Source organism: Ochlerotatus camptorhynchus, unplaced genomic scaffold (genome assembly GCF_037179485.1).
Source record: "Ochlerotatus camptorhynchus isolate MF236.1 unplaced genomic scaffold, CSIRO-AGI_Acam_v1.1 ptg000220l, whole genome shotgun sequence".
Classification (NCBI taxonomy): Eukaryota; Metazoa; Arthropoda; class Insecta; order Diptera; family Culicidae; genus Ochlerotatus; species Ochlerotatus camptorhynchus.
Genome location: NW_027040710.1, coordinates 576,103 through 599,810, shown reverse-complemented (window position 1 = coordinate 599,810; position 23,708 = coordinate 576,103). Strand labels below are relative to the sequence as shown.

Here is a 23,708-nt window from a genome sequence, read left to right as displayed (position 1 = left end):
GGTTCACTGTAATAGAATTTTCTTGGAAGCTTGTGCCATCTTCCACCAGATGGGTTAGTTTTTTGTTTTGATTTGAACAAAGTTGATTTTGTGTACAATGATTCTTTGACAGTGTGCAAAGAGTGCGTATCATTTTGTCATTTTTTTGTGCATTTCAGTTTTGAGTAGAGTGAAAGAGATAGAACCAAAACATTCTAGTACATTTGGTGAAAATGCTAGTTCAATCTAGTAGTAGCACAAACGAAGTGACAGACGGAGCGGCTCGAAAACTTTGGTGACTAACCTGCTATTGCAATTTTTCAGTGTACCACATGGCAACACCACTACTACTGGATTGTACCACATGGCAACACTACGACTAGATTGAACTAGCATTTTCACCAAATGTACTAGAATGTTTTGGTTCTATCATAGAGGTAACTCTAAGACCACTGGGTCCCGAAGAAAATCATTATTATTTTTGGCTCACTCAGTACCAGAACAACGGTCCCAAGCAGTCCCAAGCTATTTCACTCACCCCTGCATGTTCTGCATGAATCCACACACCCCTGATGTTATCTGTCAAACTTTCATAGCGAATCAAAACAAACATAGTGTAGTAATAGAATTTCAACTAGAATAGGGTACGTTAATCGTTTGCTTGGGACCAATAGGCTACTAAAGTGGTGAGCCAATTTAAAATCGTTAGTTTCGTATTGATTGTTGGTTCTATCTCTTTCACTCTACTCAAAACTGAAATGCATAAAAAAATGACAAAATGATACGCACTCTTTGCACACTGTCAAAGAATCATTGTACACAAAATCAACTTTGTTCAAATCAAAACAAAAAAACTAACCCATCTGGTGGATGATGGCACAAGCTTCCAAGAAAATTCTATTACAGTGAACCACATTATTTAATTGGATTTCTTCGCCAGTTAGTCGTCTGTCACTTCGTGTGTGGTAGTAGTGTTGCCATGTGGTACAATCCAGTAGTAGTGGTGTTGCCATGTGGTACACTGAAAAATTGCAATAGCAGGTTAGTCACCAAAGTTTTCGAGCCGCTCCGTCTGTCACTTCGTTTGTGCTTTTAAGGCTCAAGCGCAATGAGAGCGGAAGTGGAACGGCAGCGCCAGTGGAAAAGCCCGATCTGAGTAAGCCGACTTGTCGGATTGAATACTAGTTAGAACCAGAATGATTTCGGTTAGACATCTTGATGTCATTAGTGACAACTGTCAAACTTTCCGATTCCGTCCCGCTTCCGCCCACATTGCGTTTGGGCCTTTACAATAGCGTGGTTCAGAATTTTAAAGAAAGAAAAAAGAGTGCCTTTAAGCAGGGTTGCTTCACCTCACTTGCTATGAAAAAAAGATTTTCGGAATTTTGAAATTATTAGATGTTATAATGGTATTTTGTACTTGCTAGATACAAGAAGAGGTTGAAAGCACAAACGAAGTGACAGACGACTAACTGGCGAAGAAATCAATTTAAATAATGAGGTTCACTGTAATAGAATTTTCTTGGAAGCATCATCCACCAGATGGGTTAGTTTTTTTTTGTTTTGATTTGAACTAAGTTGATTTTGTGTACAATGATTCTTTGACAGTGTGCAAAGAGTGCGTTTCATTTTGTCATTTTTTTATGCATTTCAGTTTTGAGTAGAGTGAAAGAGATAGAACCAAAACATTCTAGTACAGTTGGTGAAAATGCTAGTTCAATCTAGTAGTAGTGTTGCCATGTGGTACAATCCAGTAGTAGTGGTGTTGCCATGTGGTACACTGAAAAATTGCAATAGCAGGTTAGTCACCAAAGTTTTCGAGCCGCTCCGTCTGTCACTTCGTTTGTGGTTGAAAGCCAAGTGTTCGACACATAAAACCAGTCAAATTCGCTTCCAGAGTTTCACAATCAGCGATTTTATTATTCGTGAACGTTCACTCAGAGTAAGCGCTCGCGAGTCGTAAAAAATTGTGACTATCTGAAAACGAATTTGACTGATTTTATGTGTCAAACACTTGCCTTTCAACCTCTTCTTGTATATAACAAGTACAAAATATCATTATCAAATCTAATGATTCCAAAATTCCGGAAAATCTTTTGTTATAGCAAGTGAGTAGAAGCAACCCTGCTTTAAGCATCAGTTTTTTGAACTTTGATTTTAGACTGAGGACTGAACTTCTCACTAAATTAGAGGTCTCAACAGTACAACAAGTACAAAATATCATTATAAAATCTAATGATTCCAAAATTCCGGAAAATCTTTTGTTATAGCAAGTGAGTAGAAGCAACCCTGCTTTAAGCATCAGTTTTTGAACTTTGATTTTAGACTGAGGACTGAACTTCTCACTAAATTAGAGGTCTCAACAGTTAGCTAAGTTTAAACCAGATGAAGGTACTGGCTGGAAGGAATTCGGATCTTGACAGATCGACAGACGTCTGAAGACTAACACATTCCAGTTATTAAGTAGAAAATTTGCCTTCTATAGGGGTTTGAGCCTAGAAAGATTTGCCTCCTGCTAAGATCGTCCTAACGTAATGTTGATAAGAAGGAAAGAGACAGAAAGTACTCCTAATCTAAACTTATCCATCGTTCTCCTTCAAGATCATGAGATGCATTTTGGGACCAACGCAATACTTCCAGAATAATCTCAAATTTATGCGTACGTCCAGGATGCACTTGACTCCTACGTAGCGCCTATACCTAAGCTAAACTGGTGCAAGCGTATCCAGCTTTCCATGCTCGGTAATGGCAGCCTGTTTGTATGAATAAATGTATCCTTCACTGTGCTTTTTGACACTATCTGGAGGTTGAGATTTTGGCCCCTCCGTTTCCCTCTCCCAGGAACAGAAGAAAATGGAACAACATACGCCCTCCAGTTAGTGTCAAAAAGCACAGTGAAGGATGCATTTATTCACTAGTTTATTCATACAAACAGACCGCAATTACCGAGCATGGAAAGCTGGATAGTTTTCCCTATGCTAAGTTTTAATGCTTTAGTTTATGCTGCGTGCACCCGTTGGGTAAATTTGCATAAGCAAAAGGGATGACGAAAAAGTACAGATTTGACTTTGAACTTTTACTTCTTGCCCGCATAGAAAAGAACCATTTCTAGAACAGTTCAAACTTCACTGAAACCTTACTAGCTATGTTAACTTTATACAAAATAGTTTTTTATGGTTTATGGAATGTAATAAACAGAAAAGAAACATTACTTTCTACTGTTACAGTTTCTGGTATGTTCCAGCTACATTTTGTTACGGTTGATCAACTATACGAAACTATATTGAACTGTTTCAAAACATTACGAATAAAAGTTGTATACAACTTGTACAATGCTTACGTGTTTCGCTTATGGTTGCTTTATGTTTTTACAACTGGCACAAACAAAGGAAAATGCTTTTCTTTGAAACGGCGGCCCTGAGTTCACGGTGTTTTTTTTTTTGCTTTATTATTTTATTTTTAAAACTTTACTCCAAATGGAAAACCTGTTTTATCGTTGAGAAAAATGAATAACGTAAGTAATACCAGCTCAAAGTATAAATTATTTCTAAAAGAATGTATTTCCTACAAAAATATCTAGGGTCTTTGACAATCCCAGCCATCATGGATAAATAACAGCGGTCTACATGGGTTGGAAATTTTGATTCTTCTGACTCACATCAACCCAAACAGGAAATCGAAGCAGGTTCAAATAGAATGAAGGTTCGTTTTGCAAGGTGCATTTTTTTAGTACTATGTTTATATGAAGAACAATAAAAACAATTCTCAAGTGAAGAGAGAGGTATTCACAAAAAAGCAATCTTGTAAATCACATTAAAATTAAAGAACAAACTGTATCTGCTGAATTCCACATAAACTACGACAGTATTATAACGTCAATAAGTATGGTCATTTGTACTCGTTCATAGTATACATTGAAGTTAACAACAATGGTTGGTTCTAAAACGTACTACCTTTTTCGAACGTTAATGGAAATAGGTTTCACATTTCCAACTTGAACCTTCTCTGATGTGGTTAGGCTATAGTTTCGTTGCAAAAAATTTATGGGAAAAAGTGAGATCTCGTATGGTGAACGTTCTTAACCACCCATTATTTGTAGGGTTAGGTCTTCGCAAACCTTAATCAATATGGTCAAAACCTTACCTAGGTATGGTTCAATTGACCACTTTGTCAAGCAGTTTTGGCGTGACTTTCTACCAGCGATTTCACAAAACTGGACCAAATAATTTATATTTTTTATGAAACGCACAAATGTTGGCTTGTTTTTTCGAGGTTCTAGAAGAAAAAATCTTAAAATAATGTTTTATTTCAAAGTTTGAGTGGTAGTAAACGTCATTTTAAGAGCTCGAATAAAGTGGTTAATTAAAGTTGACTGAACCATTCTCATTATGGTTTTCACAGGAAGATAAACCATTTTCAATGTGGTAACCGTATTGTTGTGATTTATGCGGGTGAGTGATTCGAGAACGTTTTTCAATTAACCACTTCATTCGAGCAGTTAAAATGACGTTTACTACCACGCAAACATTATTTTGAGATTTTTTCTTCTGGAACCACAAGAAAAGTAGTCATCATTTGTGCGTTTCATAAAAAAATAGAAATTAGTTGGTAAAATTTTGTGGAATCGCTGGTAGAAAGTCACGCCAAAACTGCTTGACAAAGTGGTCAATTATTGCTAATTTATCGCATTCACAACACGAACCTAAAATGATGTATTGGTTCAGTGTAAATAACTGCTCGAATTGTCCAAGAACTAGAATTCCCGGAGACTGACACCGGGGGAAGCTGCTCGAGAGACGATCAGGCTGTCAAAGTCAGCTGATGGCTGACAAGTGCATTTTGTTATCGGATTCGGTTTTTAAAATGCATTTTAAAATATTTTTTAGATTGTGATGTTGTTTACCTATAAAATGCTATAAAATGGGTTCCAAAAATATCTTTTCCAAGCACTTACCCAACATCAAGCTCGCTACCCGGTTCGACGCTGATGGGAATGAAATTCAGGTAAGTTCGATTCGCCGATTGCATATAAACAAACCCGGCAATCCGACTCATCCCGGTTCCTCACCCAGGTCGAGCGCCGCGAAGATGAAGAACAGAAATGCAAGGAGCAGGAAATCATCGACATTCTCGTCGGAGCCGGGTACTATCGAGCCCACATCCAGGGCCTTTCCATCTTCGACAAGATAGTCGGCGGAATGACCTGGTGCATCGAGGCTTGCGACTACGATGTGGATGTGGACCTGCTGTTCCACGAAAATCTGACCATCGGTCAGAAGATGTAAGTGACTGTCTTGCGAGTTTTTAATATACCTAGTTGATGTTGGAAATTCAATCGCAGCGCGCTCACGGAGAAGATCGTCGTTGTTCTGCCGAAGATGAAATGCCCCTTCCAGCTGGAACCGCATCAGATACAGGGATTGGATTTCATCAACATCTACCCGGTGGTGGAGTGGTTGGTCAAACGGTCGGCCGAGAATCGCAGCGAGAAAGCAGAAAAATTGAAGAAGCTGGCCGCTTCGCAGTTTCAAAACCACTTTACTCTCGAATCGGACATGGAAGCCAAACAAGTGCACTCGAAGCAGTTGGCGAATCTCCGAACGGTGGAGGACCGGTACATTCCGAAGAGGCAGTTTAGGAGAAAGGAAAAGACCGGACCGGACGATGTGATGAGTCGGGTGAGAATTACGCTGATGGAGTACGGGACCAGGGACTTCTCGGTGAAGACAAACGTGGACATTCCGGAGGTTGATGATGCGTTGGAATCGGAGGACGTGTTTCGTGATGTTCTGCAAAAGACGGAACAGGAGGTAGATCTTTATTGGTGTTGATTGGGTGCAGCTTGTTTTATTTTAATTTGTTATTATTGTTTTTAGCTTGATTTTGATAATTTGTTCAAAAATTTATCAGTTGCAAAAGAGGTAAATCTAAATATAAACTAATTTATTGTTTGATGAGAATGCAAATTAATACTCATTGTTTGGGTAGCAAAACGTTTCCGTTGAGTTGACGGACACCGAGAGGAGTGCCCTCAATCAGCACTACGAAGATCTCAAGCGAGAGATGTCAATCGATACCAGCCAGCTGTCCGAGCAGAATAAGATTAAAACGATTCTGGCAACGAAATTGGCACTAGAGAAGAAGCTAGAACGGATCAAAGCCTCCAATTGTAAACTAAAGGACGGCCTGAAGCAAGAGCGGACGGATTTAGAGGAGCTTAAGAATCTCAAAGGATCGCTGGAGGCGGAGATTCACAATTTGGATAATTTGGAGATTAGCGAAGACAATGAGAAGATTCTGACTCACGTTCAGGAGTTGATATTAAAAAACGAAAAGATGAAACAGCACGAGACAGAGTTTAAGGAGAAGTGCAAGAAGGAACTGGCTGAACTGCAGGAGAAGATTCAGTGAGTTTGCGTTGAGTAGGGTGCAGTTTAGAGACTCGCTAAAATGTGTTCGATTTGTTGCAGGAAAGCCGAAACATGTACCCCGGATGAGGATATTTTGGAGTATCAGAAACAGCTGGAAGTGGAGCAGGAACGACTGAAATCTTTGCGGCTACAGCTGGCCAAGAAAAATCGTGCCTACGTTTCAATTAACCGTCAATTGGATAACATTCCGGATCGTACCGAGCTGGCTCAATACCAGAGAAGGTTCCTGGAACTTTACAATCAAGGTGAAGCGATGGTATCTTTTTTAGAGAAACATTTTAACAATTAGGAACGTTCTGTTTCCAGTAAGTGCCACGCATCGCGAGACGAAGCAGTTCTATACGCTCTACAACACCCTTGACGATACTAAACTGTATTTGGAGAAGGAAATGTCCCTGCTGAATTCCATCTACGAAAACTACGGTAATGCAATGCAATCGTTCAATTCGCGGGAGCAATTTGTCGAACAGTTCGAAACCATAGTCGAAGGCATTCGAACCAATAAGTCAAAGGTTAGGGTCGCCTTTATCAACTCTCAATCAAATGGAATCACTGAGTGGCTTTTGTCTCTTTTTGCAGGTCAAAAAGAAGTACGACGACGAACGTGCCAAGCGGGATGGCCTGAATGCACAGCTACTGTGTCTGGTTGAACAGCAGCGAAAGTATGCGGCAACCGTTAAACAGCTGACTGCAGAATGCCAACGAAACGAGGCCCTGCTCAAACGCCATCAGCAACTTCAAGCCGAAACCGATCAAATAGAATAATCTATATCAACTTATTCTTATATTCAATATTGTGCAAAACGTAAATAAACAATATTACTTTTTTATTCCACCTTCATTGCTACTAACTACATCCGATTGCTTCACCTCCCGTAACCGTTGGGAATTGATTTCCTTGTCAATATAGTAGTTCAAATCCTTCAACGGATTGTAGTACGTGTGCACAAGCTGAGAACCGGCAAACATCGAAAACAGCGCTGCCGCCATAAACTTAACGTATTCCTTAGTCGAGACTCCCGCCGGCATGATTGCACCTAGTTTACCTCCCGAATCGGTTCCAGCTGGTGCAGTCGAAGTCGTTCCTCAACAATATCCTTGGCTTGGCGTTTCTTGAAGGTGTTATCTAGGAAGCGGAACAAAATCCTTATTAATGCCAATTCAAGACCCAGTTGATACTCACAGAAGTTGGTATCCCCCACTCGCCAGTGGATCATGGAAAACTCCAAGGTTGCTCCGAGACCGAAGAACAACGGCAGAAACCGGTAGATGCCCAAGTACTTCTTACCCGGCCACAAATCCAGCAGGTTCTTGAGTGTTTGGCTGCGTCGGATACGCATTTGTGAATACAGTACGAAATGAGCGTCGAAAACGGTGGCTAAATTTTCATGCCTCGTACGATTTTTTATGTAATATTTTGCACGAATTTTCGATCCAAACAAAACACGACAGCGACTGATGATGGATGACAATCGTGAGGCCAGTGAAAAAAAATGAAAGACATGCAACATCATTTCGACAGTGAGCATGCATAAGGGCCTATACGCGATGATCGATTCTCTTCGTCAATTTTCTCTTTTGTTAATAACTCGCTAGATTTAACGTTTCTCGGTGCGTTTGCTGTTGCTTTTGATAGCCAATACAACCTGTTACTACTCTGCATTGAACAAATTCTAGAAAATTGTTTCGCTTAGCTGTAACAATGCAAAGAGAAAATCGATGAAGAGAATCGATCATCGCGTATTCGCCCTTATGCATGCTCACTGTCGTATTTTTTCTCTCTAAGGGCCGATTTCTTCACCTCCGCTTAAGCCTTAAACCAGGTTTAACTATATTGGCAAATCAAAGTTGGCACTTGTGGAGAATAGAAGAACTATGAGAGTGATGATGGTTTGAAAATTTTACACGGTGAGGTATACGAGTGCAATTTTAAAATGCTTTTATTTTGCAAATGGAGCATTTTATTTAAATCTGGTTGATGCTATGTTAGTAGAAAACTTATGGACTACTCAATAGACATATAATACAGAAAAATTATTTTTTTTCAGATTTTTAGGTGTACACATAGATTTGAGCTTTTCTACCACTGTAGTAGCAACCAGATTTAAATAAAATGCTCCGTTTTCAAAATAAAAGCATGTTAAGATTGCACTCGTATACTGCCCCGTGGAAAATTTTGAAACCATCATCACTTTTATAGTTCTTCTATTCTCCACGAGTGCCAACTTTGATTTGCCAATTGGCAAATCAAAGTTGGTACTCGTGGAGAATAGAAGAACTATAAAAGTGATGATGGTTTCAAAATTTTCCACGGGGAAGTATACGAGTGCAATCTTAAAATGCTTTTATTTTGAAAATGGAGCATTTTATTTAAATCTGGTTACTGCTACAGTGGTAGAAAAGCGGAAGTCTATGTGTACACCTAAAAATCTGAAAAGAAATTATGTTTTCTGTATTATATGTCCATTGAGTAGTCCTGAAGTTTTCTACTAACGTAGCACTAACCAGATTTAAATAAAATGCTCCATTCACAAAATAAAAGCATTTTAAGATTGGACTCGTATACTTCCCCGTGAAAAATTTTGAAACCATCATCACTTTCATAGTTCTTCTATTCTCCACGAGAGCCAACTTTGATTTGCCAATGGGTAAACCTGGTTTAAGATTTAAGCGGGGGTGAAGAAAACGGCCCTAAGGCTCTGAACCATTTGGTGGATTATTTTAGCTTTTGGTTAAAATTTGACAGATGAAAAGTTATCGATTAACCCTGCTATCCGAGCGTGGTTACTTCTGACAGACAAGAAGTTAAATTTTGACGACCGTGGCTCGAAAACCGGTCGATCGACAGCACGGGGATTTTCGAACATAAGAAATAACTTTCGAAATGTCACTTTTAACCACGAGTTAAATTTAACTCGGCAAATGGTTCACAGCCTAAGGCTGTGAACCATTTGCCGAGTTAAATTTAACTCGTGGTTAAAAGTGACATTTCGAAAGTTATTTTCTATGTTCGAAAATCCCCGTGCTGTTGATCGACCGGTTTTCGAGCCACGGTTGTCAAAATTTAACTTCTTGTCTGTCAGAAATAACCATGCTCGGATAGCAGGGTTAATCGATAACTTTCCATCTGTCAAATTTTAACCAAAAGTTAAAATAATTCACCAAATGGTTCAGAGCCTAAGGCCGTTCGCAATGCTGAGTTTCAAAATTGTTTTAAACTACTCGTCAATTCTATAATTTGAAACTGTCAAAAATAAAACTGCAACACGATCAGCGCAACGCACAGTTCTAAAAGATGTTTGAAATCATCAAGTTCCATAAACTTTACTGTTCTCTATGAAATTCTCCGTTTTTATTTGTGAAGCTCTCGAAACATCTCTAACACATCCAAAGAAATTTGAAACAGAGTTCCATTCGTGTTTCAAACTCGCTCAGAAATAAAACAGAATAGTCGAGCAGTTGCAAATCTGGTGCAAAATAGTGCTCGAATAATGAAACTGCAACTCAGCATTGCGAGAGGTGCGTTTCTGTTCTAGTTTCAAATTGAAACAGTCCTTATAAAATACAACAGCATTGCGAACGGCCTTATAAAATACAACAGCATTGCGAACGGCCTAATAATTCCCGGGAGGGACCCCCATGCAGAATAAAAAAAATGTATCCTTGGGCCGTATGATTAAAAAGAGTTTACTTTACTTTCCCGTGCTTTTCTTACGGGAAAAGTAAAGTAAACGCTTTTATTCATACGACCTCTTGTCAAACAACTCAAGAGTAAATATTTATTATGTCGAGTAACACTCGCACCGATCCGAGAAAAATTAAGTTTTGTTTAGATCAGCGTTGCCAGATATACAGATTTATCGGTATTTATACCGATTTCCGAACTAGATACCGATATACAGATGAGGTTCCTCAGAAAACCGATTTTTGAGGTTTTATACCGATTTATACCGATTTTTTTTTTTAAATAATCAAAATGATTAATGCCTGCTCGCGCTCGAATTTTGGAGAAAATTATTGTGAAAGACTTGTATCTTTTTGAATAACTCAATTTTTTTAGCCCTTTAAAATTCTAAAAAAATCATCTTCAAACATGTCTTATGGATACTCTTTCGATTAATTTTTCAATTTCCTCACCGTTTTTGGCTACCCATGAATCGATAAACAGTCGATGGCTCTTTCTGATAATTCTGATTCCTCTCGGAAACTTATTTCGACTTCCCTTGGAAGTTTCTTCAGCAGGTTTTCAGAACAGTTCCATTAGTTTCAGGAGAATTGAGAGAACTTTAGGAAGCTCCGACAACGCCAGGACAGATCAATAAATTTCAAGGAAATCGCTGAAATTTTAAAGGAGTTCCGAGAAACTCAGGCAATTTCCGAAAACTTCAGCAATGTTCCGAGGGGTTAATGCAAATTTAAGAAACGTAAGGGAAGTTACATGAACATAAGCACATTGTGAGATCATTTAATGGGAAGTTCCGTGCATTGCTGATGTTACAATAAATTCAAGAAAATTGTGTGCTTAGGAAATTTCATAATTTTTAAGAAAGTCTAGAGACCTTCAAAGTTGATTACAGATATTCCGGTAGTTTCATTATAATTAGGGAAGTTCCAAGTATTTCAAAAATGATCAGAGTACTCCAAAACAGCATAAAATCCCTAAGTACATTTCAGGAATATCCTAAAAACTTCAGGGGCATTTCGGGGTCTTCAGGGATGTTTATGACCATTTGGAAAATTTCTGGATCATTAGAATATCCCCCAGGAGCTCTTTCTTCCAGAATTATCTCCTTGTTTCTTTCGACTGTTCCGTAAGCGCTATAGCTTCTGACTTTCTCCAAAAAAAATTTCCAATATACCTTAGGAATTTTCTGCCTGCGTCTCCAGCAATCCTGATGAATGTGGACGTCTTAGTGGAATACCTGTATAATGAGAGAGAGAAGGATTAGTATTTTCCATTTAATTCCACTACTTTATTTGCTTATCCTTGACAGATACGCGTATTTCGTATACAATGTGCAGACTTCTTCAGTGTCTTGTACACACAAAGAAAAATCGTTAGTAACTAATGCCTTGTTCAGACTGGAGAGTTATAACATGTTATAACGGTTGTCAAATAATTGCAACACAGAGAACACCATCAAGATAGCGCTATAACATGTTATAACTCTGTAGTCTGAACGTACTATAAGTTACTAAAAATGAACCAAGGGGTAAGACAACTGTACTCAGAGTAAATATATTTGCAGTGAGTAAATTTGAGTTACTCATATTTACTCAAAAATAAACAAAGTAGTCTAATATTTTTCATCACAGTCCCGTCTGACAGAATGTTTTGAATTCAAAATTTAGTTTTCTTTCATTAAAACATCCAAGTTAAATGGCTCTTATCCAGGCCAGGCGATCGCGATGTTTAGGTCTCTTTTGTTTTATAGGGATGGATGGCTAAAGTGTAATTTCTTTGAAGTTTTTGGTGATGTGGTGGTGTTAGTGTTTCCATTTTCCAGCCATTTCTAGTAACCCGGTAATCTTAAAATAGCTGAAGACTCTTCCCGGGAATCGGGAAATATTTTCGGTAGCTATTTATTAAAACTTGAACTTCGTCAGGATTTCCCCTGGAAGATTTTGCCGACAATTTCTGGAAGTTTCTTCCAACTTCTCTTTGATGATTTCGACCAGCTTCTTCGGAAGGATTCTTATGATTTTTCTGAGAGGTTTCGTCTGATTTTGTATGGAATTTCTTCCAACATCTCCTGGAAGTTTTTTTAAGCTTGCCCTGGAAGAATTTTCCACCTTCTCTCGTAAGTTTCTTCCATTGGTCAACGGAAGTTTCATCAACTTTTCGTTCAAACAGTATCTTCAGATTACCCTCAGAAGTCCTACTGGCTACCGCTGAACGTGGAAACTATTTCCCACGGAAAACTTCTCTGAATTATTCTGAAAATTTCATTCGTCTGCCTAAATTTACATGGAAGTCTCTTCTAACTTCACCCGGGAATTTCTCACAGATTGTGTCACAAACGTCTACCGGTTTCGTTTGGAAGATTCTTCGCCAGGAAGCTTTCCTGACTTCAGGCTCTTATATTTTTCCCAAGGAAATCCTGGGTTGTGTGGTCATTTTTAATATAAAATATGTTAAACATCGTTTTTGTACAATAAAAAACCGCTTCTCGGGAAGCCAAACTAGTTTCCTGGGAATCGCGAAATGATAATTCTAGTAAATTTCCCAGGCATGAAACACTAGATGGTGTGATTTCAAAATTAAGGAAGTAGGAATTTTAGCTCATGAAAATTAGTACTCAATCTCACAATATCGGAAATGAGGAAACTCATCATTAATAATTATTATTAATAATTACGGTGTACCGTGATTACCAACATTTTATTTACCAGCATACATAAAGAAAAAGGGATTTAAATCTCTGAGAATATTTAGCTGGAAAACTCAGAGTTAGTGTCAATTCTCTTCAGAAGCATTCGTTGTTTCCACTGATTGTCCAGAATCCCCCTTTGGATTGACTGGATTATTTGAAATCCCTCCTGGACTGTCATGAATCCCCCTCAGTATTGAGTGAAATCCTTCCTGTGATTGTGTGGAATCTCCCCTGAGATAGTCCATATTCCTTCTTTGGATGATCCGAAGTCCACTTTGATATTGTTGAAAGGCCGAACTGAGATTGTCTAAAATTCCCCTCAGGAATCTCTACTGAGACTATCGTAAATCCCTTTTGCGATTAACTGAAACCCTCCTAGAGATTGTACAGAATCCTCCCTGTAATAGAACGTCATCGGCATGGCAGTAAAGCAAGACAGCTCTGACTGTTCCGTAAGGTCACGATAAAAATCTTAAAATGTTGTTGCTTTGCTTTGCTTGACAGTATCGGCTGCTATGCACGCTAACACAAAAGTACCCTTTAAATGCGTTTTTTGTACTCATTTTTTGAATTTATTCTAAGTTGTCAAAAAATGGGTACTTTCAAAAATATAAAAGCGGGTACTTTTTATTCATTTGAAAAAATATATTTTAGCCCTAACAATGTGTTAAAAATATTCATTAGGGTTTTAATTATAAAAGTGACGCCATCTTCGCGTATCAGGTGGAAATTTTACGTGTTCGGGATTTACGTGACTTCTGCAGCTATGGAAAGAACGGCATTGCCTTCCTGGGTACAAACTGAAGCGGATTGTTTGGAGGTAAGGAATAGAAGTGGAATAATCAAGCAAATTAAGATTTTCTAAAAAAATGTGTCCCATTTCAGGATAGCGGGGATCTACGAAGAAGAAACTGCAATTAACAAGCGAATGGTTCCGGATCCTCAGTCGATGAACGGCATGCAAACGGCGAACTGGAAGACTCATACGGAAGAACCACTGTGACTCGATAGGTGAACACTTTTATCAACCAGATAACTTTTTTCCCCTGAATATTGCAATACGTCGGCTGATACTGAAGATGGTGCCCGGTTTTGAGATGTCGGCAGTGTTTCAAGCAGTATTCGATCACCTGATTCCGAGCCAATAAAGAATATAAAGCGTTTTAATGATTGATGTTTATTCATTTTTCCAAAAGGTACTACTTGGTTTTATATTTGATGGTAGAATCGAGGGGGGCGACACATCTAAATCTCAAGTTTAGATGGTCTACAAATCTCACACTAGCGAATCAATCTTCGAACAATCTTCTTTCATTTGTCGCATCTACTTGCATCGCTCATCAATTTTTTGCAGGAAATCTTTAGAATCGTCATCAATCTTCTTTCTATCTACTCAGCGTGCGCGCAGCTAGCCACAGCAAAACACAATCTTTTTTGCATCGTAGATAGAGTCGTCCCCCTCGGGTAGAATGCACCTGACGCAAAATTTTAAATAAAATGAATACTTTTTACTCATGAACAAAAAAAGCATCAAGAATAAAAAAGACCCATTTTCTGAAGTATTCGTCAAATACTCATTAATGAGTAAAGTCGGTTATACTCATTTCATGAGTAAAGCCACTTTTCTCTAAAATGGGTAAAATTTTACTCATTAATGGGTACTTTCAAGTTAGCGTGTTTTGGCATCTGATGTCGAAAAATTCTGAAGGGCGACTGGTCTGATGTTGGCGCGAATCGAGCGAGAAGCGCATAAACAAAAATCAAGACAGAAGTGCTCCAAAAACTCACCTGCAGTAGTTTTTTCTTCCAAAAGAAAGTGATATTTACCTTTAAAACCCGTGAAAAATGGCTCTCTGGGTAGATCGATACCGACCGCGGGAACTGTCCAAACTGGACTACCACAAAACTCAAGCCTCGCACCTCACCAACCTGTGTGCCCAGGGTGACTTCCCGCATCTGATGTTCTACGGTCCTTCGGGAGCCGGCAAGAAGACACGCATCATGTGCCTTCTGCGGGAGCTGTACGGTCCCGGGGTAGAACGGCTGAGGAACGAAGTCATGAATTTCACCACCCCCTCCAACCGGAAGGTGGAGATTATGACCGTCAGTAGCAACTATCACATCGAGGTCAATCCGTCGGATGCCGGGATCTACGATCGGGTCGTGATCACCGATATGATCAAGCAAATAGCCCAGACGCAGCAAATCGATCCCAGCGGACAGCGAGAGTTCAAAACCATTGTGCTTTCGGAGGTGGATGAACTAACCAAGGATGCCCAGCACGCCCTGAGGAGGACCATGGAGAAGTATGTAGCCACCTGTCGGTTGATTCTGTGCGTTAACTCAACTTCGCGGGTCATTCCGGCGGTGAAGAGTCGTTGCCTGGGTATTCGGATGTCGGCTCCGACCGACGAGGAGATTGTCAGTATTCTGAATGTAAGTTTCGCTTTATTTCTATTTTGGAAGATATTCATCAATCTGTCGTTTACAGAACATTTGCAAAAAGGAAGGGCTGCACCTTCCGTCGGAACTGGCCAACAGGATTGCGCAGAAGTCGGAACGTAACCTCCGTCGGGCGATTTTGATGTTGGAGGCCTGCAAAGTACAGCAGTATCCGTTTACCGTGAGCCAAGAAGTGCCGGAGATTGATTGGCAGGTGTTCTTGAGGGAAACTGCCAACCAGATCGTCAAGGAGCAATCTCCTCAGAAGTTGGAAGCCGTCCGGGAGCGGCTGTACGAGTTGTTGTCTCAGGGTGTTCCGTCGGATATCATTTTCCGGGGATTGGTAGAGAACTTGGTCAAAAATTGCGATATGACCCTGAAGACGCAGACGCTCAACTTTGCCGGGTCATACGAACATCGAATGCAGCAGGGCAGCAAGCACATCTTCCATCTGGAGGCGTTTGTGGCGCAGTTTATGGCGCTATACAAGAAGTTTCTGAACCAAGCTTCCACGATGGATTTGGATGATTTCTAGACTTATGCTTTGGCCCTTTTCACAGCTTTTGTTCGCTGTTGATAATTATATTTAAGTTTAAAAGTAATAAAATGTCATCTTTCCAACTCTAAATCAATCGGTCCTAAAACATTTACATAATTGAGGAACTCGGCCAGCTTGATGGCTGCCGCTTTTGCTTACTGAGTAGAAGATCTTGGATTTACTCCCAAGCTTCTCATAAAAAAAACATTACAATGGTCGCATTGCCTGCCTTAGCGAATCCTGACCCATATCCTACCCTACCATCCAAGCATCTTGGGTGGCGTCGGTGAGTCGCTGGCCGTCCGTTAAGTAAATGTTACATCCACTATATCCTTCCTTTTCCCGTAATGGAGAAGATGGGCGTGGCCGGCAATGGTAACTGTCATGCTTTTCCTGTTCTGAACTTTGATTGGAAAGCTATTCACTCCCAAATAGTTTTACTTGAGCAATCAGTATAAGAGCGTGATGCAATCTACGAATTACTCCGTTACAAACGCAATGCAACCCTTTCCGTTTTGCCATCATAAATAAACTGTTTTAATTTACGAATTTCTTTCCCAGCTACAAGACTTTGAATTTCAGTTACAGTATATTATATTTCAAGACCTCAATAGTTCTGATAGTGCTTCACCCGGAATAGGGAAACCACTCCTTCTCGACTTCCAATGGCGAGGTAGCCACCGCCAGGTGAAAATTGCACCCGAGTTACGCTGCCCAATTCGGCCTTCATCAGCGGGAAGTTGCGAAACACCGTTCCGCTCTTCATGTGCACCAACTTGACCGCATTCGGGACATCCGGGGACGCAATGGCCAGCAACTCCGAAGTCACATTAAATGCCATCGATCCGATCGATGTCGTCAGATTGGACACGGTTTTCTGCGGAGTGGGGTACTTTTCCTTGAGAACATTATCCAGCATGTAGATGTTGACGATTCCTTGTCGATTTCCAGTAGCTATGTAACGATTGTTGGGGCACACGGTAATAAATGATCCATTGACGCAACCTTCGTCGGTGAAGACATTAACGAAACGACGTTTTTCTAGATGGTATATTGAAACTTCCGTATCCGTACTGTGTGCTATAAGGTATTTTGAATCGGGAGTAAAGCACAATGAAGGACAACTGTGTTTCTGTTGAATAGTTGTTAGAAGCTCCTTGCTTCTGGCGTCCAACAGATGGATTTCACCAAAACCTCCCGTAACGGCCAGGTATTTTCCACATTTGGACAATTCAAAATTTTTCATTGTCCAAACACCTTCTCCCCGAAGTTGTAGCGTGTCACTCTGCCCTGATATCAAATTGTAGACATGGTAGAACTTTCGGAAACTACCAAACAGTATTTCATTTCCATCCGGAGTCAGCCGACAACAAGCGATCTTGAACTTCTTCAGCCCAATCGTGTGCAGCTTCTCGTTCTTGTTGCCATCAACTGCAACAATCGACGCAAATCCGTTCATTCCAGCCATAACCGCCACCATCGACGTAGGATGGAAATTGATGGCCGTTATATCCCCTTCGTTTTTCGTTTCCCGGTTCAAGTTCTTCAACCGCTTCAACTCAATATTCCCTTTGGGCAAATCCGCACTCGTACCCTTCACGACATGGCCGACTGTTTTCAGAATCTCATCATCCGAATCGACCTCCCGCTCTCGGTCCAGCTCTGCCCACTTCGGTTGACCGACAATCTTTTCGAAGTTCTTTCTCCGCCGGCTGACGGTGGCTCGCATTTCCACCCTTTGACCCTTGTGAGGAAAATCGTGATCTTTCTCATCATCCGAATCTTCCCAAGCAGCCGATCGTTTTCGCTTCTTCTTCTTACCATCGTCTACCTCCTCCTCATCATCATCGTCCGTATCTTCTCCATCGGAAGTCTTCAGAAGATTGGACACCAGCTCCGCTCGTCCACCGAAAACCAGCGACATCAGCTCCTTCTCCTTCTTGGATTTCGGTTTTCCGATCGTCTGTTTGTTCAGGTTATCAAACACATCTATCTTCTGGTTACCTGCATCGCCTTCGCTATCCTCCGCCTTCTTGGGTGCCTTTATAAACTTCCCCGTTTCATTTCCATCCGAATCCTCATTCACATCTTCCTCCATTTGCTGTTCTTCCTTGACATCTGCCTCGTCCTCGGATTTTACCGCTTCGGAATCGCTTGAATCATCCTGGCCGGAGCCCGCTGAAGGCTGCTGTACCAAACCGTATTCCTCTTTGAAGGAGTTCAAAATCTGCGAAATCGCTTCGTCGTCACTTTCGATTGGCATGATTGGTTTGCTTTTATAAACTTTTATCGAAAATTCACAGAAACATTGTTAAACTCGGAGAAACACGTGAAATTTGTGGTAAACAGTTTGAAACGTAAACATGCGGCTGTCATGCGAATTTGACATTGATACGCTTTAGCCCCACTGCAAAGGAAATGAGCTCGGAAATGTCATTTCTCGCGTCATTTTTCACAAGGTCCTAAGTAACAATTACAAATCGAGTTAAGCGATACACACTATACACTGATAAATTAAACTATTCCCATTTTGCTAGAAATTTAATCAATTTGACATTAAACTCAGTTTAATCATATCGAATGATTAAAAATTTATCCTCTCTTTCTAAAAAAATGAGCATCTGATATTAATTCCAGTTTAATCATGGTTGATTAGATTGTAGATTATCTCTTTTTGGATATTTTTTAATCATTTTTGATTCTATTTTAAAATTTTTTGATTGTATTTGAATCTTTTTTTATTATATATCAGTATTGAAAAAGAATAAAACGTAATACTGGAAAAATTATTTCGATTTTAATCATGCATGACTACTGTCGAAGTAATCATGGCTCGGACTCAATAAGGTGAAGCCTCGGGTGAAGCGGGAAACTGCATACTTTTTAAGCTTTTTTGATTTAATTTATCTTTGAGTGTAAGCAACCGGTGGAAACTAAAGAGCCTGAATTTATAAAGAGACGACATCTTATCCATTTGACAGGTCTTCTGCTCGATTGGAATGATTTTTCCTATGACTTTGACAGACAATCGATTGTTCCAATTTTGACATGTCGTCTCTTTACAAATTCAGGATCTTTAGTGGAAACTACACAGCAAAAAAAGCTGTTGAGTATTACATCGAAACTGCTGCAACCAGGTCAATCCATCGGTTGTGTAATATCACATTGTACGATTTACATTGATTTTGCGAACAAAATTACATCCATTGATGTAATATTGTATCTGATTTTTTTCTTTTGCATCATTATTTCATACATCAGCTTGAATTACGTTGATCGATATTACATTTTTTTTTGCTGTGTAACGATTTTAAATTGGCTCACTACCTGACTAGCCTATTGGTCCCAAGCAAATCGATTAACTAGTTAATTCTAGTACTACACTATGTTTGTTTTGATTCGCTATGAAAGTTTGACAGATAAAATGAGGGGTTCGTGGATTTTCCTATGTTTCGAGGGGTGCATCGATTAGCTTGGGACCGAAGAGAGTACCAGAGCTGAGCCAAAAAGTTGAGCACGCTTCTTCGGGACCTTCTAGTCTTAGAGTTACCTCTATGGTTCTTATGTGTAGACATACAATTCATGTTTCACCACACATACTATTTATTTGACTCATAAATTTCATGTTTCAGAGTGGATTCTGTTTATGTGTGTACACATGATAATCATGTGGAATTTTACATGGTAATTCACCAATAAAAATGTGTGGAATTTTATGAGTGTACTTACCTTAATATATTCCTCATCCTAATGCATCAGACGAAATTGAGTACGATCGACTCACCCGCCCTAGCACCCGCCTCAATAAAAAAAAACCATACCCGAACGATAACCGAAATGATTAAACTATTCCATAAATGGTTTGGATGCTATCCTGAACAGGTCGTTAAGCAAAATACCCATACAAATTTTATAAGGGCAGTGCTCGGGGCGGTGAGTAAGTTAAAGTAAGCGTGCATACGAATGTCCAACATGGCTGAATAACACCGGAAATAGTTTTCTTGTAGCTTCCATTGGAAATGCAAATGATTTTCATCCATTAACGAAATTAATGGAATTCATCTGAATTTCACATAACATTTATACGATCACGTCAATTTTATATGATTTTTCTTATGAATTGCATCGGCCTCATAATATTCATGTGATTTTGTGGTGGGATTTTAAGCTGTGATAACATGAACGCTATGTGAAATTCACATGGTTTTCATCCATTAGATATGTGATAAATTTTTTGAGTGTGCGAATTTGACTCATTAGGCCGTTCGCAACTCGGTTCGCAATGCTGTTATATTTTATAAGGACTGTTTCAATTTGAAACTAGAACAGAAACGCACCTCTCGCACCACTGTAACTGGTGAGTACCCATTAATGGGTGGAAAAGTACCCATTTTGTGGTAGTGTATGGAGCTGTCAAAAAATGTGTAAATGAAAATTTCAAATAATGGGTACTTTTTCATCCATTTCCGAAACCTGTTCAGGGACCAGAAATGGGTACATTTTTACCCATTATTGGGTGAAAATATCTTTGTTGCTCCGTAACGTTGCTGGCATACTTGGTGTGCCTTGTCGAGTGCCTTTGTTCCGTTTTTAAAAGTACAAAAAGTGATAAATATGTGAAAATCTTCCTTGGTAGAGTCTACAGACATCGAAGCAGAACTAGCGGCTCCGATAATTCGATTTATCACGGTAATAAATCCATTACATTAAATTTTGCTGTTGTTAAAAAGACGTACTTTTTTTTTTGCAGGATGCTGAAACTGCTCTACAAGAACAATTGATGAAGTATGTTGCCTGGAATGAGTAAATTATTTTAACAACAATGAGTTTCTGCTAACAGTAGCAACAGTTACTACTTAATTGGCATAATGAATTGCTCATTAATTAGTGGTGCCACTTTTATGGACAATGGGTTCACTTTTACTCATAAATGGAGTTTGATTCTTACACGCAGAAAAATTTATCGTTGAAACAAACATATTTGAGGTAAATTTAAACGTATACTCAGTTTGTTCTGGCCACAAAAATAAACAAGGTTTATTTCAAACGTATTCCATGTTTGAAGTCATGTAATAATAATGTTTAAAATAAAAATAATGTTACGTTTATTTTAAAAATATTCGTGTTGAAAATAAACGTGAATATTTTTGTTTGGTTTGACAACTATGCGAACAAAAATAAATATGTTTATTTTAAGCATCCTTCTTATGTTTGAAAGAAACATACTTAATTTTAAATTATATTAGCATTAAGGATAAAGCAAAAAAACAAATGGATTGCAAAGATATGAAAAAACGAACTGCAGACAGGGCATCTAAACTCCTGCTCTTTTTCGGGTGCGATTAAGGGTGGGCTGTGGATGTTGGGGTCCTGGTGTGAGATGCGGAGACCCGTCGAGGTGAGTGTCCGGAGGTTCCAGTTCAGTAAAACCAGTGAAACTTTGTGATATTAGCGTCGTTTTGTCGTTTCTAACGCTGATCCTCATACCGGCCTCTTTATACGTTCGGTGTTGAAGGAGGGGCCGCCCCGGTTGATCCGGAATAGATTCGAAATCCATTTAGGATTTTCGTTTTTCTTCCGACGTCAGTTGTGGAGGAGGATGATACAGGGATTGGCTTCAGAAACGACAGAGTGACGTCAATACTGTGGGGTTCTTCCGGTTTTATCGAGCTGGAACTTTGTTAAGACACTTACCTAGGTGTGCCGTTTTCAGTTGATTGGCAAAGCTGGGGCAATTTTTTTCTCAATGTAAACAAGAAGGGAAAAAAGGCAGGGTACGCTAAAAATCGTTTACCCAAATTCTATATTGTTGAAATAAACATGCTTTTGACTTTAATTCAAACGTATATATTTTTGTAGCAAACATGTTTTAAATTTATTTTGAATTATTCATATGTTTAAAATTCGGTTCGGTGTACCGTGCACATGACAGTATACGCTAGTGTGTGTAAAATTATGTTATTAGTGTAGTGTTCGTGATATCCTGCTTAGAGAACTCAATGGAACTCTGTTTCAAATTTCTTCACGCAGAAAAAAATATCGTTGAAACAAAAATATTTGAGGTAAATTTAAACGTAAACTAAGTTTGTTCTGGCCACAAAAATAAACAAGGTTTATTTCAAACATACTCCATGTTTGAAGTCATGTAATATTAAAGTTTAAAATAAAAATAATGTTACGTTTATTTTAAAAATATTCGTATTGAAAATAAACGTGAATATTTTTGTTTGGTTTGACAACTATGCGAACAAAAACTAAATATGTTTATTTTAAACATGCTCTTATGTTTGAAAGAAACATACTTAATTTTAAATTATATTAGCATTTGAATGTAGGATAAAGCAGAAAAATGGATTGCCAAGAGATGAAAAAAAAAAACGATCTGCAGCACAAACGAAGTGACAGACGACTAACTGGCGAAGAAATCAATTAAAATAATGTGGTTCGCTGTAATATAATTTTCTTAGAAGCTTGTGCCATCATCCACCAGATGGGATAGTATATTTTTTATTTTTTGTTTTGGTTTTGCACAAAGTTGATTTTGTGTACAATGATTCTTTGACAGTGTGCAAAGAGTGCGTATCATTTTGTCATTTTTTTTATGCATTTCAGTTTTGAGTAGAGTGAAAGAGATAGAACCATAGAGGTAACTCTAAGACCACTGGGTCCCGAAGAAAATCATTATTATTTTTGGCTCACTCAGTACCAGGACAACGGTCCCAAGCAGTCCCAAGCTATTTCACTCACCCCTGCATGTTCTGCATGAATCCACACACCCCTGATGTTATCTGTCAAACTTTCATAGCGAATCAAAACAAACATAGTGTAGTAATAGAATTTCAACTAGAATAGGGTACGTTAATCGTTTGCTTGGGACCAATAGGCTACTAAAGTGGTGAGCCAATTTAAAATCGTTAGTTTCGTATTGATTGTGATAGAACCAAAACATTCTAGTACATTTGGTGAAAATGCTAGTTCAATCCAGTAGTAGCAACAATCAATACGAAACTATCGATTTGAAATTGGCTCACTACTTGACTAGCCTATTGGTCCCAAGCAAATCGATTAACTTATCCCATTCTAGTCGAAATTCTAGTACTACACTATGTTTGTTTTGATTCACTATGAAAGTTTGACAGATAAAATGAGGGGTTCGTGGATTTTCCTATGTTTCGAGGGGTGCTTCGATTAGCTTGGGACCGAAGATAGTACCAGAGCTGAGCCAAAAAGTTGAGCACGTTTCTTCGGGACCTACTAGCATAGAGGTAACTCTAAGACTAGAAGGTCCCGAAATAACGTGCTCAACTTTTTGGCTCAGCTCTGGTACTCTCTTCGGTCCCAAGCTAATCGATTCACCCCTCGAAACATAGGAAAAACCAATAACCCCTCATTTTATCTGTCAAACTGTCATAGCGAATCAAAACAAACATTGCGTAGTACTAGAATTTCGACTAGAATGGGATACGTTAATCGTTTGCTTGGGACCAATAGGCTAGTCAAGTAGTGAGCCAATTTAAAATCGTTAATTTCGTATTGATTGTTGGTTATACGATTTAGGCAACGATAGTTCGTATTTGACAGCCCAGCTACCAACACACTAAGATGCACAAACCTAAAAGTCGGTAAAAGAATACCTAGATAACGGTACAAATTACTGATAATCGAAGAAAGCGCACATACCTAAATTATCAGTTATCATTTATTACCTATAATTAACGTTTAAAATTACCTAATTTATCGTAAAAAGTAGCCTATTTACATTAAAATAACGATTTTTATCGGTAAAAAACCGATAATTTTTTACCGATAATTTTAGGTAATCGTAGCTAAGAGTGTAGAGTGAACGCCAAATGACACCCTTCGGAAACGCTCTGACTCAGATTCACTCGGGATCCTGCTGGCATCACTGGCCGAACTGCTCGAAAAATCTGGGAAAACAAATCT

At 39.1% G+C, this 23,708-nt stretch overlaps 5 protein-coding genes across 6 annotated transcripts; 2 read left to right on the top strand and 3 right to left on the bottom strand.

The window, feature by feature from the left end:
* Positions 1-4,818: 4,818 nt before the first annotated feature.
* Positions 4,819-7,245, top strand: fidipidine. Of its 2 annotated transcripts, XM_065224917.1 has the most exons (8): positions 4,819-4,983; positions 5,052-5,260; positions 5,321-5,789; positions 5,856-5,900; positions 5,968-6,386; positions 6,450-6,655; positions 6,717-6,922; positions 6,990-7,245. In XM_065224917.1, exons 1-8 carry the CDS (start codon positions 4,900-4,902, stop codon positions 7,173-7,175), a joined length of 1,824 nt encoding a protein of 607 aa, XP_065080989.1. In that variant the 5' UTR covers positions 4,819-4,899; the 3' UTR covers positions 7,176-7,245. The 2 variants fall into 2 exon arrangements, with proteins under 2 accessions (XP_065080989.1, XP_065080990.1); XM_065224918.1 differs by lacking the exon at positions 5,856-5,900 and having other exon boundaries at positions 4,820-4,983.
* Positions 7,217-7,439, bottom strand: sloth2 (sloth 2). Its single transcript, XM_065224920.1, has one exon. It carries the CDS (start codon positions 7,437-7,439, stop codon positions 7,230-7,232), a length of 210 nt encoding a protein of 69 aa, XP_065080992.1. The 3' UTR covers positions 7,217-7,229.
* On the bottom strand, positions 7,217-7,862 carry sloth1 (sloth 1). Its single transcript, XM_065224919.1, has 2 exons — positions 7,594-7,862; positions 7,217-7,536 (listed from the first exon to the last, which is right to left on the bottom strand). The coding sequence occupies exons 1-2, from the start codon at positions 7,748-7,750 to the stop codon at positions 7,448-7,450; spliced, it is 246 nt and encodes an 81-aa protein (XP_065080991.1). The 5' UTR covers positions 7,751-7,862; the 3' UTR covers positions 7,217-7,447.
* A 6,700-nt stretch (positions 7,863-14,562) lies between these two features.
* Positions 14,563-15,797, top strand: RfC38 (replication factor C subunit RfC38). Its single transcript, XM_065224916.1, has 2 exons — positions 14,563-15,220; positions 15,276-15,797. The coding sequence occupies exons 1-2, from the start codon at positions 14,630-14,632 to the stop codon at positions 15,759-15,761; spliced, it is 1,077 nt and encodes a 358-aa protein (XP_065080988.1). The 5' UTR covers positions 14,563-14,629; the 3' UTR covers positions 15,762-15,797.
* A 568-nt stretch (positions 15,798-16,365) lies between these two features.
* wcd (U3 small nucleolar RNA-associated protein 18 homolog wicked) lies at positions 16,366-18,100 on the bottom strand. Its single transcript, XM_065224915.1, has one exon. It carries the CDS (start codon positions 18,025-18,027, stop codon positions 16,372-16,374), a length of 1,656 nt encoding a protein of 551 aa, XP_065080987.1. The 5' UTR covers positions 18,028-18,100; the 3' UTR covers positions 16,366-16,371.
* Positions 18,101-23,708: the final 5,608 nt, after the last annotated feature.